This window comes from Mastigoproctus giganteus, chromosome 7 (genome assembly GCF_048544385.1).
Source record: "Mastigoproctus giganteus isolate SK-2022 chromosome 7, ASM4854438v1, whole genome shotgun sequence".
Lineage (NCBI taxonomy): Eukaryota > Metazoa > Arthropoda > Arachnida > Uropygi > Thelyphonidae > Mastigoproctus > Mastigoproctus giganteus.
This window is the reverse complement of record NC_143581.1, coordinates 184,276,854-184,293,624: the sequence shown is the minus strand read 5'-3', so window position 1 is coordinate 184,293,624 and position 16,771 is coordinate 184,276,854. Positions and strand designations below refer to the sequence as shown.

At 35.3% G+C, this 16,771-nt stretch overlaps 1 protein-coding gene across 1 annotated transcript in view; it reads left to right on the top strand.

The window, feature by feature from the left end:
- The first annotated feature begins 748 nt into the window (after window positions 1–748).
- The window catches only part of LOC150083386 (ubiquilin-1-like), a 237,395-nt gene continuing 221,372 nt past the window's right edge, over window positions 749–16,771 (top strand). Inside the window, exon 1 of the mRNA XM_090377236.1 lies at window positions 749–904. Coding sequence (XP_090233362.1) covers window positions 800–904 — 105 coding nt within the window. The 5' untranslated portion in view covers window positions 749–799. The remainder of the gene's footprint in view (window positions 905–16,771) is intronic.

Sequence of the window (16,771 nt, the reverse complement as noted above, 5' to 3'; positions counted from 1 at the left end):
ACAAGTTCTGTCGAGATCGACAATATGGGAAAGGAATACTCAGTGGGGTGGCCAAGGCTACTGTTATTATAATTTGAGTCTTGAGCAAAGTATATTTTTAACCCAATCAACTATGTACATATTTATGTACTTCAATGCATATCCTTTATCACTTCAATGTATACAAAATATTATGTATTTTGAAACAAATGGTTTTACACTCACTAAGTGTTCTATACATGTAGTATACTCAAGTAATTTCTCCATTTTCCTGTACTTTATTTCACTTATTTATCATTCTATTATTTATTTATGTATTTTGGCTTTTGAGGGAATAATGGCTCTGTAGTATATTGTTAACCCCTGTCCACTGTACCTTGAGGGGCTGTTGCAACTACTATTATGTAAATTATCATTCTAAGCGTTGCAATAAAGATTCTTCTTTTTATAAAAAAAAAAAAAGAATTGTGTCATATTTTTGAGTTATACCCATTAAAAGAAGTACAGTACAGTGTATTCCTTTTCTTTCAACTAAGAGTCAAACACGAATATAAACAAGATAAAAGTTAAATATACATTCTCTAAAACATTGAAAATTGTAATATTTTTGCGGCATATTCAAATGCGGTTTTTTTTAGATAAAGCCCGTTTTTCTCGACCTCGGTCACATTTCACAGATTGGAAATGCTAATGCAAGACAGATTTTTTTTTTTTTTGCACAAGGAAATTACTCTTTTATGATGGCGCTGCAATAAATGCAAAGTAACAGAAACCTGGAAGCGGAAACTCTCGTTGATATTGAAACGCGAAAGTTGTGATCATGGCGGAGGAAGAGGTAACTAGTGAAACAAAAATTAATCTTATTATAAAGACGGCTAAGGAGAAACATAATGTTGAAATAAAGGAAGATGCAACGATAAAAGAAGTGAGTGTATATTTATGAAAAAAAGTATATACATTTTAATATACAACTATAATCTATTTAACTTTTTTCCGGTATCATCAGTGTAGATATACTATACTCGTGTCATCCCCATTGCATCAGGTATAGTGCCAAATTTTGTATTCATTGGTTAATTGTAACCAGTGAATAATACGTTCATTTGTCCTTATGCATGTATTTAAATACATGAATAATTGGATGGTTATATTTTCGTAAATTTATTGTATAGGTAATATAACGAAGAACTTTTATTACAGCAATGTTGGAACTGATCTTTGCTAGAGTACATTCTGTATTTTATGATATCCTTGTTGTGTCCAACAATTTGTGCTGTGTTTGGTGTACATGTATATTTATTATAAACGTTTTGATTTTGTCATATTAAATCCATAATATCAAAATAACAAATTTTATATACTTATCTTAGAAAATACTATAGAATTCCTCAGAAAATTCGTTTTTTTTTATCAGCCAACAGAAGGTATAGTTGTAATTAATTTTTAAGATTTTATTTTACACTTAATTTTTAATTGTTTTTAATTTGTTTTTATATTATGAAATTTAATCACGAATTTCCAATTGGAGTTAGAGCTCATTTTTCTTATTTTTTTCTACACTGAATAATGGAGACTATTCCAGACTTATTTCAAGACTGAAATAGTTTCCATTCTGAAAATAAGAATATCCCTTCAGACTATGTTAGGACTTTTCTCACAGATATTGCAAAAGAGGCCAGAATTGGACTGTAAACACAAAGTTGCCAAACAAACTGTGCCCATAATTTGAGTGGTGGCCATCTTGTTTTAATGTGGCAGTGTAAATAAAATATCCTCATTATGGTGCAATGAGGTCCTTTCATGTATATTGTAAATTTGGTTTGAATTGGATTGTAAATGCAAATATTATTAGAGATACATGCAGGCATGGCATTTATCAAGAAAAATTTACTTCTAACACCTTTCAGATATTTATATTTTGATTTTGTCATAAACATTTTGATGTGTGCTTTGTTATTATGGACTTCCTTTCTTTTGAAATAATTTTAGATATTGATGAGTTTGTTATAAGTTGTTTTGTGATGAAATGTGTCAAATCAGTGTCAGCTGCTATTTTTTTAGTTAACAAGGGGAAGAAATAAAAACAATTCCCTGGTGCAGCCTATACAGTGGCAAAAAGGGCTTACAGCAATTTCAATTTTCCAATTGAATATATTAACTGTGGGTTGGCATAAATATGTAACTAATTACAAGAAAAACACTTCATGTGGTATTTCCAGATAATTCAAATAATTATTATGTTGACAATTATTACATATTTATAACAAATAATAGTTAAACTTCAGAAAGAGACCTTACCCATGTGGATCCTTGTGACAGAAAATGATGGCTACGTCTTGCTTTGCACTGATTGGCTGCTTAACATCATGATTTTGCATTAGCGTGAACGCCGTTCCGGAAGTGAGTAGAGACAACAGGAATACAATAGACAGGCCTCTAAACCGGACCTTCATTTGTAGTAGGAGTTTTCATCTCCACTAGTGAAGAAAAAGGTCAGATTAGATTATGCCACTAAATTCAGGAGAGATTCAAGCGAAAAACAGTTGCATTCTATAAACAATATGGATAATGTTTTTTGCTGGAATCAGTCCCGAATTAATTCTTTAGGGAAGGGGATGCCAGAACTTCATCAACCTCCAACAGGGAGCTAAATCATTTTGTAATAACTGAGAGGAAAGCGGAAGAGAAATTGTTGTTTGAAGTTAAACAGAAGAAAGCCACCTGGGGTGGATGGGATCTATCCAATTATATTAAGGGAAGCAGTGAAGGAAGTAAGCAAACCTTTAGCCATAATTATGAGAGCATCTTTGGATTCAGAGGTCTCCACACACTGAAAATGTGCAAATGTTCCCCAGCTCACAAAGGGGAATCAAATGGTGACATGAGTAATTAAAGTCCTGTTAGTTTAACTTGCATTCCAGGGAAAATAATCATGTCACTGGTAAAAGAAGTAATGCAGGATCATCTAGACAAGGCTGCAGTTATACCTCAGATACAGCATGGATTTGTCAAGGGGAAATCTTGTGTGACCAATTTGATTGATTGTGTCGTGAACTGGTTGCAAGACATAATTTTGTTATCATATACTTGGATTTCAAGAAAGCTCTTGACATAGCCAAGTGTTCAGGAGCGATTGTGCAGTAGCTTGCATTCTTTGAGTGAACCGGTGTTAAAGCCCGTGACTGCTCAATACGATTAATTTTTTTGCCCCAGGGGCTGACATCTGGTGATTATGGGCTTGGCACACCCAGGGTCCTGAGCTGGATCTCATCATTCTTCTCTTTCTTGATGATTCCTTTCTACTTCTCTCTCTCTCAGGGTGACTCTGAAATTTTTTTTTGGCTGGTGCAGCATAAGCCTCAGGCTTCATTGTGCCATATGGCTAATAATAATATAAAAGACTGCTGTACAAATTGGAGCAGTGTGGCATTAAGGGCAAGTTGCTACTATGGATAAAGGAATGGTTGAGTGGTAGAAGACAAAGTGGTAATCAGTGTACTAATGCTATGAGTAGAGTCCCCTAGGTTTCAGCGTTGGGCCCATTGTTGTTTTTTATATTTATCAATGAAATCGATGAAGGCGTATCAGGCTTAATGGCCAAGTTTGCAGATGATACAAAGGTTGGCAGGGTGGTTAATGACAGTATGCTACTGCAACAGGATCTAGAAAAGTTAGGCAGATGGGCTAACAAATGGCATTTGAAGTTTAACATTGATAAATACAAAGTACTGCATATGGGTAGCAATAACCCCAGAGTAACATACCAACTATGCAGCAATACACTCAGGGTAGTGGAAAATGAAAAATATGTGGTAATTGTGCAGTCAGATATGAAGTTCTCTGAGTAATTCAGACAGGCAGCCAGGACAGCTCGTGGGGTTTTGTCAGATATATACATAGAATTTTGCTAGCAGTGATAAGGAGGTGATTATACCATTCTATAATGGTCAGGCCACATCCTAAGTACTGCATACATGTCTGGAGGCCTAATTTTAAGGATGTGGAGCTGCTGGAATGAGTACAGAGAGAGGCAACAAGATTGTTGAGCAGAACAAAGGGTTGCTCTTATCAAGAAAGGCAGCCTGATGTAGCCCAGTGGTCAGGAGCGAGAGTGCATAGCGTGCGTTCCTTGAGTAGACTGGGGTTCAAGCCTGTGACTACTAAATACGATAAATATTTGTATTGACGATTTATTGTAAACTCTACTGACTTGGTTGTCGTGCCGGAGTATAAACAGGAAATTTTTTTTTTCTTTTTTTTTTCTGTCAATCCTGCAAATTGCTGCATCTGGAGACGGCACCCGTGAGGGGATCTGATTGAGATGTTTAAGTCATTAAATGGATTGAGCAAGCTTAGGGCTGATGGAATTCTTCCTCTTGCTCATACCACACATATGAAAGGGCACAAATTCAAATTGTGGAAGGACAGTTGCCGAAGAGATGTGCGGAAGTTTGCCTTAAGCCGGTGAGTGGTTGATTGCTGGAACAAATTTACATTTGTTGTTGTGGACGCTGATAGTTTAAATATATTCAAGGAAGAACTAGAAAACCTATTGGAGGGTATGAATAGGTGAAATGGGAGGTGTCTAATTTTGTTTTGGCTGATGCTGTATAAGTTTGCTTTCTTGCATCATTTGCCAATGTTAACTTGTTGGCATGAACTAACCTTACCTTTTTCAGTACAAACTGTACAGGAATGTACACTAAATCAGTAGTGTTTCATGCCTTTATCACTTTAATTTACTAGAATCAGCAGTGTGCACTTCACAGTTCAACCTATATGAATACAAATGACTGTTTTGCTAGTTCTGAAATAATATATCAGCAGTGTAAAGAGTGCTAACTATTGGGGAATGAAATGCATTTTAAAGGAAATGAGCAGTAATTAATAACCAGTAAAACACACATTCCAATGAAAAACAGAAGCAAATTAAATGCATTATGTATTTTAAGGCAGTTGAGGGCTAAAAATATGAACCTATTGATTATTAAATCAATAGGTTCATATTGATTTAATAATAGGCAGAGCTATGAACCTATTGATTATTAAAAATAAGCTATGAACCTATTGAGTGGTAAAAATAATCTATGAATCCTCATTTTCTAATGAAAATTAAGATTAAATTACTGACAGTCATTTCAGTGGAAAATATGATTGCTAATTAAATGTATCAGAAAAGTTTTCATTTACAACTTGTGTTACTAATCATTGTTTGGGAAATTATTGGATTAAGGAAGGCATGAATAATATCAAGGAAGAAGGAATTTCAAGAAGAGTGAGAAAGCTGCTGCTTCAAAAATATGGTATTATAGACTAGCCCAGATTTGTTTAAAGTGTCTTGTCTGAAAGTGGGCATTCAGGACCAATCTACAGCGTATCAAGTGCTCTCAATAAAGAGAGCGGAAAGTGATTATCAAGCCCCTATAGTCAGCTTGTTAGTGGTATGAGATTTGGCTTGATTCTGTTTGCTGAACAGGGAACTTACCTTCCAATAATTGATTATAATTCAGGACACATTTAATTGCCCTGAATTATGACCAGTTATCGGACAAGCCAAAATGGCATTACAAATGAGCTGTGCACCCTGTCATCATGCTGTAATAGAAGACTTATAATGTGCAAGCCTTCATGGTTTGTGTAACAACTCACAAATAAAGCCAGATTTATTTGTGAGGTGTCAGATATTGATAATGAAGGAAATTTTTCTGCTTGTGAAATATTGTTGCAGCACTTTATAACACTTCTGAATTGGTTTTTGCATATCTTTAGTAATGAACATGTTATATATCTGAGTTCAATGCTTCAGTACGTTTGCTTCATAGAGATGGAACCCACATTATGTTCATTAAATTCAGGATCATCCACATGTTATAGTGTGAGGTACGTTTTCAGCTCATTCCCCATCATATTTCTTTGATGGATCAGGGAATCAGCAGAGCTATTTGCAGGTGTTGGAAAATTATTTAATTCCCGGGGTGGGTGGGTGGGTTGGTTGGTTGGGGGGGGAGAGAGAGAGAGAGATCGCTGATAATAATTTCAGCATGATGGTATCAGTTTGTTGTGCTGCTACTGTTTGGAATTATCTGAATTCCACTCTTCCCATCCAGTGCATTGGGTAGTCTTCACTTAGTAATGGTAATCCTTTTGTATGTATATATATGGATACAAGTACAGTCAGTTCTGCTATAACGTGCATTTTTGCAACGCGAATTTGCTCCAGTGCAATTGATGTATTAAGGAACAATTCGAGTATAATGAAATTTTCGCATTGATTCGTGCACAATTTTGTCTGCAAGTAACACCAGGTGAATGCAAAACCCGGCACCAAGCTGAATGTAGTGACCTGCGCAGCAATACATACAAGTTTATGAAGCTTAAAAAATGTCAAACCTGAAATGTGTGAGAGCTATATTTTCTATTTACTGTAATTGTATTGGTCAGAGACACACTTTTGTCATTTGCTTTATTCACGAGATAATATGTGATATTGTAGGCTGACTCATGTTTTCAGGAGCTCACATTTTTCTGTTCGAATAGAAATTTCGCAAGCTGTGATTGTGTGAGCAGAGGAGCACAATTCTGGAGGTCACTACCATTAAACAATAAAAACAATTTGCAGTTCCTGGTTTATTGGACATTCCTGTTAGTGCAATCTCATTATAAACGGGTAGTAAACTTGATCTTATTGCACATGCGATAGTACCAATAGCAGGAATTCTGTGGGTTTTTACATTATTATGGGGAAATGTGTTTCCCCTTTATTGAAATCATATAAAAACATAAATAAATTTTTGGAATTTTCTCTTCATTCCTATTTTTTAAGCTTCGTACTTTTTTACTTTGTATCTCACTTGTGCAATTTGTTTGCCATATTCGTCGTTATTGATTGTTTATCTTTTTTACTGTTTTAAATTTTATGATTCAAAAAAAAATGTCAGTGAACAGAAATATCAATTAGTATGTATATATTACAGTGCTATATTTACTGTAATATTTATTTATTTATTACAAATTTAAGATGTTTAAATCTGTGTTAGAATTTTATTTGGTTTCTAACTTATTTTAGTGGCACCTCCGTAGCCAGTTAGGCAGGAGCAACAGTGCGTAGCACATGCTTCTTGATTATACCGGGGTTCGAGCCCGTGACCACCAAATACGGAGGATGCAAAATGGTCAGGGAATGACCATCGCATATCTCCAGAGCAATATGGCCTTAGTTGCTAATGCTCCTAAAAACCAAATAACAACAACAACTTATTTTAGTGATTTTCTTACCAGACAACATTTTTTTTTTTTTTTTTTTTTTTTTTTTGAGTGCTCTGTCCCTATCCCCATTTTTCCCATGAGCCCTGTTGTTTTTAATGCATGAAATACCATAATGCGGAGATTTTTAGGAACATATGTACAGCGTTATAGCAGAACTGACTGTATTGTTTGTGTTTAACATAGTATCAAGAAATTTAATGACAGCATTATTATTAGTAGTGTGTTAATACAGCACTTATCAATTTATCACATTTATACCGCAATACAAAATATTTTTAGTTAAATTTAATGAAATGCTTTTAAAAATTTTCATTCTTTTTAACAACATACAAAAAGGTTAAAATGTAACAAAAAAGCAAGCATAGTGCACATCAAAAAAAGAGTGTAGTGTTCCTATGCTTATCTTCGATGACATTCAGATTTCTAGGCGCCTCCGTAGCCAGGTGGGAAGGAGCAGCAGTGCATAGCACACGCTTCTTGATTAGACCGGGGTTCGAGCCCGTCACCACCAAATACGGATGATGCGGAAAGGTCAGGGAATGACCACCGCATATTCACGGAGTAATATGGCCTTAGTTGCTAATGCTCCTAAAAACCATTCAACAACAACAACAATTCAGATTTCTAGATAAGATTACATATCACTATTAGGGATTATCCTGAATTCTAATCTCTCTCTTGGCATAAGAACACCACAAATATTACTCCCTCTTCATCAAAAAACTCTGTTTTCTTTCTCACCCCCTGGTGTTACTTTTCTTCTAAACCAGGGGTGGCCAACTTAATTTGCGATGCGATCTACTTTTTTCCTTTAAAATGTGCCGCGATCTACCATCTCAAAAATTTCATTGTACAAGGTTAAAAAAGTTAATCAACACATATTGAAAAATGTTTATAAATTTTAAAATTCAATACAATTCAGAATTCTTATTTTAAATTCATACGTATTTAAATTTTTAATTTATGCGAAGTTTGCGTCTTCGTGTCATCTGCCAAGCTTTCAAAATTGGGGATATACTGTGATAAGTCCAACCGTAAAGAATCTTCTGTATGCAAGTCCGTAAGAGCACAGCGATTCTTTGTTTGTTTCATAGATATGTGGAACCAAAACAGCAATTTAAAAGTTCACTGCATTTTTTAACATTTGGGTACTTTTCTCGGCAAACATATTTCCAAAAGTCTGTTTCTGATGATCTGGCTTTTAGGAAGATATCATTTTGCAATGTAATAATTTCATTTTCAAGTAATATTTTCTCCATGTGAAAAATCACAGCGATTTTTTTTTCTGCAATTTGTTTCGTATTTAAGTCGACATTAAATGGATAAGAAATATATTGAACAATTTCTTCAATTGTTTTAAAATCACTGAATCTGGTTTCAAAATCATCCACAACATTCTCAATTTCAGAAACATATTTCTCACTATTAAATTCAAAAGCAAGATATTTTTGCAAATGATCTTGCATATTTGCAAAATGGTCGAATTTTTTTTCTTTGAGTTCCTTAGCCATTGCCAAAAATTGATATTTATATGCAGAAATACTATTAATCATGTGACCCACATTTTTATATTTTCCGTGTAATTCCAAATTCAGATCACTTAATTTACTGGTAAAATCTGCCAAAAAGCCAGATCACACAACCACTCCATATCTTGTAGCTGCTGATAATCAACTTCCCTTTGATCAACAAATTTTTTAATTTCATTTAGCAAATTTTGAAATCTCTGTAGAAACTTACTCTGACTCAGCCACCTCGCATCTGTGTGTAATATCAAATCTGGTTCTTTTTCATCGAGTTGCATTTTGAAAAGTCTCCTTTGAAGAGATTGTCCTCTGATGGAATTCACGATTTTCAAAGCGATGTCCATAACACTTTTAGTATTTAATCTTTTGCTGGCTAACACTTGTTGGTGGATGATACAGTGGTAACTCAAAAAATCTGGGAATTCATCATCCTTTTGGCACAATGCGATGAATTCGTTAAGATGCCCCGTCATTGCTTTAGCTCCATCTGTTGTTACTGATATGAGCTTAAATAGTGGTAATTTAATATTTTCAATAAAATGTTTGAATGAGTTAAAGATATCAATACCTCTAGTTCTTTCTTTTAACGAAACCATAACCAGCAGTTCTTCTCTAGTGGCAGAATCATCGAAAATCACATGAAGAAAAATGAACTGAGCTGTATCACTGACATCTGTAGATAAAGTTGTAAAGAAAAGGACACACAATTAGCAATATGAGTACGCAATTGTTCGCTCACATTTTTACTCATTTTTTCGATGCGTCGCATCACAGTATTTCGAGATAATTGCAGATCTTGAAGGGCACTCTTAATTTCATTTTTCTTAAAATTTTCAAAAAGAGAATCTGTTATTTCTAAAAATGCATCTTTGATGAATTGACCATCAGAAAATGATTTGCATTTTTTTTCAAGAAGATGATTCACTTTAAATGATTCTACAGTTACTGCTTTAAATTGTAAATTAGATGTCATGAAGAAATTTTGCTCTGCGAATAATCTGGATTTAAGTTCTTCTAATTTATTTTTTCTAAGGTCACTATTCGGCGGAAAATCTGAGTGGTATTTATCATGGAGCGCGTTGAAGTGCCTTTCTAAATTTCCTTTTTTGGGTATAGCCACGGAAGCATTGCAAATCAAACAGCTACATTTTTCTTTCACCCTTACAAAAAAGTATTTTTGTTCCGACTCTTGATGAAAATGATATGTTTTACTCTTTTTTTGTAGTATTCATTTTAAATCAAAAGGTATTAAATTAACATATAAGTACTGTCCAGTTATTAAAACAACAAAAGCAATGCTTACAAACTTAACACTTTAAGTTGCACAGACCGGGAAAATATTCTGTCTGAATAGCTAACGTAGAATAATTGATGAAGAGGATTCCCGAATGAGAAAGTTGTTTCCAAAATAACCGGACAAACACCCCACAGTTTATTGCTCTGTTTGGTTATATCATTATAAGAATCAGTTTTGAACGTCTTTGTGATATTTCTCTAAAGCTATTTCTGGAGGTCATGACCATAAAACAGTAAAAACAATTTGCACTTTCCGGTTTATTGGGCTTTTCTGCAAGTGCAATCTAATTATAAACGGGTAGGAAACTCTATCTTTTTGCATTTGCAATAATACCGACATTTCTCCTTCAATGAAACCTTCAATCATGCAAAAAAAACAAAAATAAATTTTCAAAATATCTTTATTCCTATTTTTGAAGCTTCGTAAAAAAAAAAAAAAAAATAAATAAAAAATAAAAATAATAAAAAAAAATAATGTGCAAGTAGCAAAACCCGCTGCGCAATATAAAATTTTGGTAGTATACCTGACCGCGTAAATCGAGGGATGACTATATTTAAAATTCGTTGTGATCGACTGAAATTAAAGCCACGATCGACTCGTTGGCCGCCCCTGTTCTAAACTATTCATTCTGTATAAATCTCAAATCTACCATACCATCAAATATTGTTCTCGCATTTGGAATGGTGCTCCAAATCTCTCAAGTTTTTTGACTCCATTCAAAAGAGAGCAATAAGGCTAACGAATGACCACCACTTACAGTTGCTTAACTCTGTCTCACAGACAATCAGTTTCTGTTGCATGCCTTTTCTGTATATACTTTTCTGAAGAAATGATAAATGATAAAAATTTCCTTTGAGAGCACTGTAAAGGGAGTTTACTGCACACATGTGTGAGAATGAAAGAGAGAATAAAAATGAAGTATGAAAATATTTCAAAATACAGTTCTGCTATAACGTGCATTTTCGCAACATGATTTTGCTGTAACATGATTGATATATTAGTGTTTGTTTGTTTGTTTATTTGGTTTTTAGGAGCATTAGCAACTAAGACCATATTGCTCCCAGGATGTGCGGTGGTCATTCCCTGACCTTTCCGCATCCTCCGTATTTGGTGATCACGGGCTCGAACCCTGGTCTAATCAAGAAGCGTGTGCTACGCACTGCTGCTCCTGCCCACCTGGCCACGGAGGTGCCCATTAAATATATTAGTGAACAATGCAATTATAATGCGATTTTCACATTAGCTCAGGTGCGATTTTGTCTGTGAGTAACACCAGGTGAACGTAAAATACAGCATCAAGCTGAACGTAGCAGACTGTGCAGTAATACATACAAGTTTATGAAGCTTTAATAATGTTAAATGTGTGAGAGCCATATTTCCCATTTACTGTAATTGTATTTGTTGGGAAACACTATTATCAAACTTATCATTCTCTGTATTCATAAGATTTTCTGTTCAAACTTATCATTCTCTGTATTTTGTGAGGCGGGATAGCATGAGTGGAGAAGAACATTTCTGGAGGTCACTACCATAAAACAATAAAAACAATTTGCAGTTCCCGGTTTATTGGGCTTTTCTGTTATCACAGTCTAATTATAAATTGGTAGTAAACTTGATCTTTTTGCATTTGCAATAATACCGATAGCTGGAATTCTGTGGGTTTTTACATTATGGTGAGATGTATTTCCCCTCCTCTTCAATCATATAAAAAACATAAATAAATTTTCAGAATCTTCTTTTTTGTGCTTGCTGTGTTTGTCATTATTGATTGATCATCTTTTTTACTGTTTTAAATTTCAAAAGAAAATGTCAGTGAACAGAAATATCAATCAAACAGACTTCATATCTTGTCAAGGTAAAGTGCTATATTTATTGTAATATTTATTTATTTATTAGAAATTTAAGATATTTAAACCTATGTTATCAATTTCATTGGGTTTCTAACATTTTTTAGTGTTTTACTTACCAGACTGAAAATTTTTCTTTTGTGTGCCCTTATTCCTATTTTTCCAATGTCATGTTGTTTTTAATGCGCGAAATACCATAATGTGGAGATTTTTAGGAACACATGTACCGCATTGTAGCAGAACTGATTGCTTGAAGATGTAATTCTAACGTATCTTAACATTCATCTTTATTCATCCTTATAGCCAACTACATCCTAAAAAAATATAACTTTTCTTTTATTGTTTTAAGAATAGTCTGATATTAGCAAAGAACAGTCTGATAATAGTTGAGATATTTTTGAGGATTTGTCATCACCTAAAATTAGAGGGAATTTATTTTGAAGATTGCTCTAAAGTGGATGCAGACATTGCATGGTTCAAGATATGCATGAATGAAAAGGAACTCATTGCAGATGTAATGGAATCTGAAATTTGTAGTGATCAAGTTGCTCCTTTAGAAAAATTATTTTCTAAAGGAATAACTTTTTTTATCTATATATTTTTTTAAAAACAATAAAATGTAGCTTAAAGTAGAGATACGCAACCCCAAACCTTATGTCTGGAGGGGTAGCATGGAAAATAATTTTATTTTTATGTAGGGATATATATTTTTTGAAAAATAAAATTCCTAATATTTAGAGACATTAAATAGAAAAATAGCTGAATCAAATAAAGTTGATTTTTTATTTTTTAAATAACAAAGTATAATTTGAAAAATAAAAAAAACTGGAAGTGCTAGATTCTCAAATATATAATGCTGTGATAAAACTGTTATCGCAGCATTTCTGAAACCCTTGGATTTCTGAAAGAAGTCTGCCTTTATGTGTATATCCCACATGGCTTCATGTGGACAAATTATTCATGTTTTTAAGTATCATTTAAGTATATTTGAATAATGTAAAGAGTAAAGAGTGTGAGGATGTTAGGTGCCAACTCATCATTATTATGGGCTGTTATGAGAGCTTGAGGAACAGTGGTTGCCCTCAAAGGATTTAAACTGAGGGACCATCAAGTTCCTAGCTGCTCACATCAACACCAGAGCTTGCACTTGATCATCAGGCAACACAGTGGCAATCAAGGTAGAATGTTTGTTTGTTTTGTTTGTTATTTGTTTTTAGGAGCATTAGCAACTAAGACCATATTGCTCCGGGGATATGCGGTGGTCATGGGCTCGAACCCCGGTTTGATCAAGAAGCGTGTGCTACGTACTGCTGCTCCTGCCCACCTGGCTATGGCGGCACCCAATGTGATGGTCCCACAGGAGCCAGTTGTTGTCAGAGACTATTGTCAGGGAAATATATTGTGCAAAAAGTATAGGTGGAATAGGACCAGGATGTCTGCCAGAAGCAAAATTTGATGATGTTGTAGAGCAGACATCTTTTAAGGGCACAAAAGGTGATATTGTTGTACACATTTGCACTAATGACATTAAGAATAGATTTGCAGACTTATTTAACAAGTACTGGTCAATGTTGGAAAAAAAAAAAAAAGAAGAAGCAAATGTGTACCCGCTGCTGCTTTTTTTATGCACAAAAGATATTTTATTTTATGATTTTCTGTGAAAACATCTATGGTAGCACTAGAGTGAAACCATTTAAATTTTTGAAAGGTTTGAATGAAATTTACTTACTTATGCTACTTAGAAGGTTGATGTTGATCAAAATCTTGAGAAGCAGATTTTATTAAAGTCTGCGTTTTATTGTTGCATAATATTACTACCCGCTTGCTTTCTTGCAAAAAAAAAAATTTGAATGCATCGATTAATGGAAAGACAGTTAGCTGGAAAAAGCAGACTTTGTACCTTCAAAGCTTTTAAAAGTAGTGCATTTGGGTAGCAGTAATCCCAGAATAATATACCGCCAGGTGTATCAAACTGAAGGTAGTGGAGTATGAAAAAGATCTAGTTGTAATGCATTAAGAACCTGCAGATAAATGAACCACTAGGTGGCAGTGATCACAGTGTGTTGAAGTGGGATTTACTCAAGGAGGTAACTACCATCAGAGGTAAAGGGAAGGGTTTTTGTTTTCGTAAAGGCGACTACGATGGTCTGAGACAGTATTTAAATTCTATACAGTGGGACCAACTGATGATGTTACCAACAGCAAACTCAAAATGGGAAGCATTCAAGGAACTAATCTTGGAGGCTACCAGGCTTTACATACCAACTAAGAAATATTGTTCGAGGTTTAGGCCTAAATGGTTGTCAGATGAACTAATGAGACATGTGGCAGAGAAGAAAAATGCATGGGATACTTACAAATTAATGGGTGACATGGAAGCCTATGATAGATATAAGTTGGTCTGTAACCAAGTCACAAAGGAGATTAGGCAGGCAAAGGCAGACTATGAAAAATCCTTGGCAAAGGATGCAAAGAAAAACAGAAAAGAGTTTTTTACATACTTGAACTCGAAAAGGAAAGGGATGAATCAGATTGGTCCACTGGATATTGATGGTTCAACAGTTGAGGATCCTGCTCAGGTGGCTAACAATCTAAACGAGTATTTTGCATCTACATTCACGCATGAGGAGTTATTCAGGAAGGAGAATGATGTAGGTAAAGTAAACATTGGCAGTGAGCTGGATGATTTTGTAATAACTGAGAGGAAAGTGGAGGAGAGATTGTTGAGGATAAACATAAAAAAGGCACCTGGGGTGGATGGGATCTATCCAGTTATATTAAAGGAGGCAGCAAAGGAAGTATGCAAACCCCTAGCCATAATTATGAGAGCTTCTTTGGACTCAGGGGAGGTGCCCATAGACTGGAGATGTGCAAATGTAACCCCAATTCACAAAGGAGGATCAAAGGCTGACACAAGTAATTATAGACCTGTTAGTTTAACTTCTGTTCCAGGTAAATTAATGGAGGCACTGGTTAAAGAAGCACTGCAGGATCATCTAGACAAGAATTCAGTTATAGCTCAGACGCAGCATGGTTTTGTTAAGGGCAGGTCTTGCCTGACCAATTTGATTGGATACTATGATGTAGTCACAAAAGAACTGGATGCAGGGAATAACTTTGATATTATATATTTGGATCTTAGAAAGGCTTTTGATACTGTTGCACATGGAAGACTGCTGCACAAATTGGAGCAGTGTGGCATTGGAGGCAAATTGCTGCTATGGATAAGGGGATGGTTGAGTGGCAGAAGACAGAGAGTGGTAATCAATGGACACTGCTCAACGTGGACTAATGTTATTAGTGGAGTTCCTCAAGGTTCAGTGTTGGGTCCGTTGTTGTTTTCGGTGTTTATGAATGATATTGATGATGGGATATCAAGTTTAATGTCCAAGTTTGCAGATGATACAAAGGTTGGCAGGGTCGTTAAGGACAATACTGACGCTATGCTGCTGCAACAGGATCTGGAAAGGTTGAACAGATGGGCTGAGAGGTGGCAAATGAGGTTTAACATCGACAAATGTAAAGTGCTGCATATGGGAAACAGTAACCCCAGAGCAACGTATCAACTCTGCGGTACTACACTGACAGTGGTGGAGAATGAAAAGGACCTGGGGGTAATTGTGCAGGCAGATATGAAGTTCTCTGAGCAGTGCAGACGAGCTGCAAGAGTAGCGCATGGTGTCTTGTCAATGATATACAGGAATTTTTCTAGCAGGGATAAGGAGGTGATTATTCCCTTGTATAAGGCAATGGTAAGGCCACATCTTGAGTACTGTATACAGGTCTGGAGGCCTCATTTCAAGAAGGATGTAGAGCTGCTGGAACGGGTACAGAGAAGGGCAACAAGATTAGTAAATGGAACAAAGGGTTGCTCTTACGAAGAAAGGCTTAAGTTTTGCAAATTACAGAGTCTGGAGACTAGGCACCGGCGAGGTGATCTGATAGAGGTGTATAAGGCTTTGAATGGTTTGAGCATGCTCAATGCCAATGGGATTCTTCATCTTTCTCAGAATAATCACCTCAGAGGGCATAAATTCAAATTGAGGAAGGACGGATGTCGGATAGATGTGCGGAAATTTGCCTTTGGCCAGCGGGTGGTTGGTTGGTGGAACCGACTTCCATCACTTGTTGTTGAAGTTGATAGCCTAAACAAATTTAAAGCTCAACTGGACAGGTATTTCGAACGAACGGAGGGGTGAAATGGGAGTGGTGTGTTTTTTTTTTTTTTTTGGCTGATGCTGAATAAGCTTGCTTTCTTGCATCATATGCCTCTGCTAATGCTAATGCTAATGCTAATGCTAATTGTACAGGCTGATGTGAAATTCTCTAAGTAGTGTAAACAAGTTGCTAGAACAGCCCATGGGGTTCTGTCAGTGATATAGGAATATTGCTGGTAGGGAGTAAGAGGTGATTATCCTATCATATGAGGCAGTAGTTATATCTGTAGTATTGCTTATAGATATGGAAACCTTTTTAGGAAGGACATAGATCTGTTGGAAAGGGTGCAGAGAAAAGCAACAAGATTAGTTGAAGGTCTAAAGGGATATTTTTACGAAGAAAGACCAGGGTTCTGCAAATTGGTGACTCTAGAAGCTAGCTATCTGTAGCTAAATGCTGTTGGCATCTTTATCCTCTTTGAGATGAAACACAAGGGATCATAAATTTCATTTGTAAAAGTATGGTTTTAGAATAGATGTGCTGAAATTTGCATTCAGTAAAAGAGTAATCAGTTATTGTAAATAGACTTCCATATAATATTATAGAAATGGATAGTCAAATTATTGGAAGGAATGAGAAAAGTTTTTTTTTTGTGGCTGGTGGTATATATAATCTTTGCTTGCTTGCATCGTGTTGCC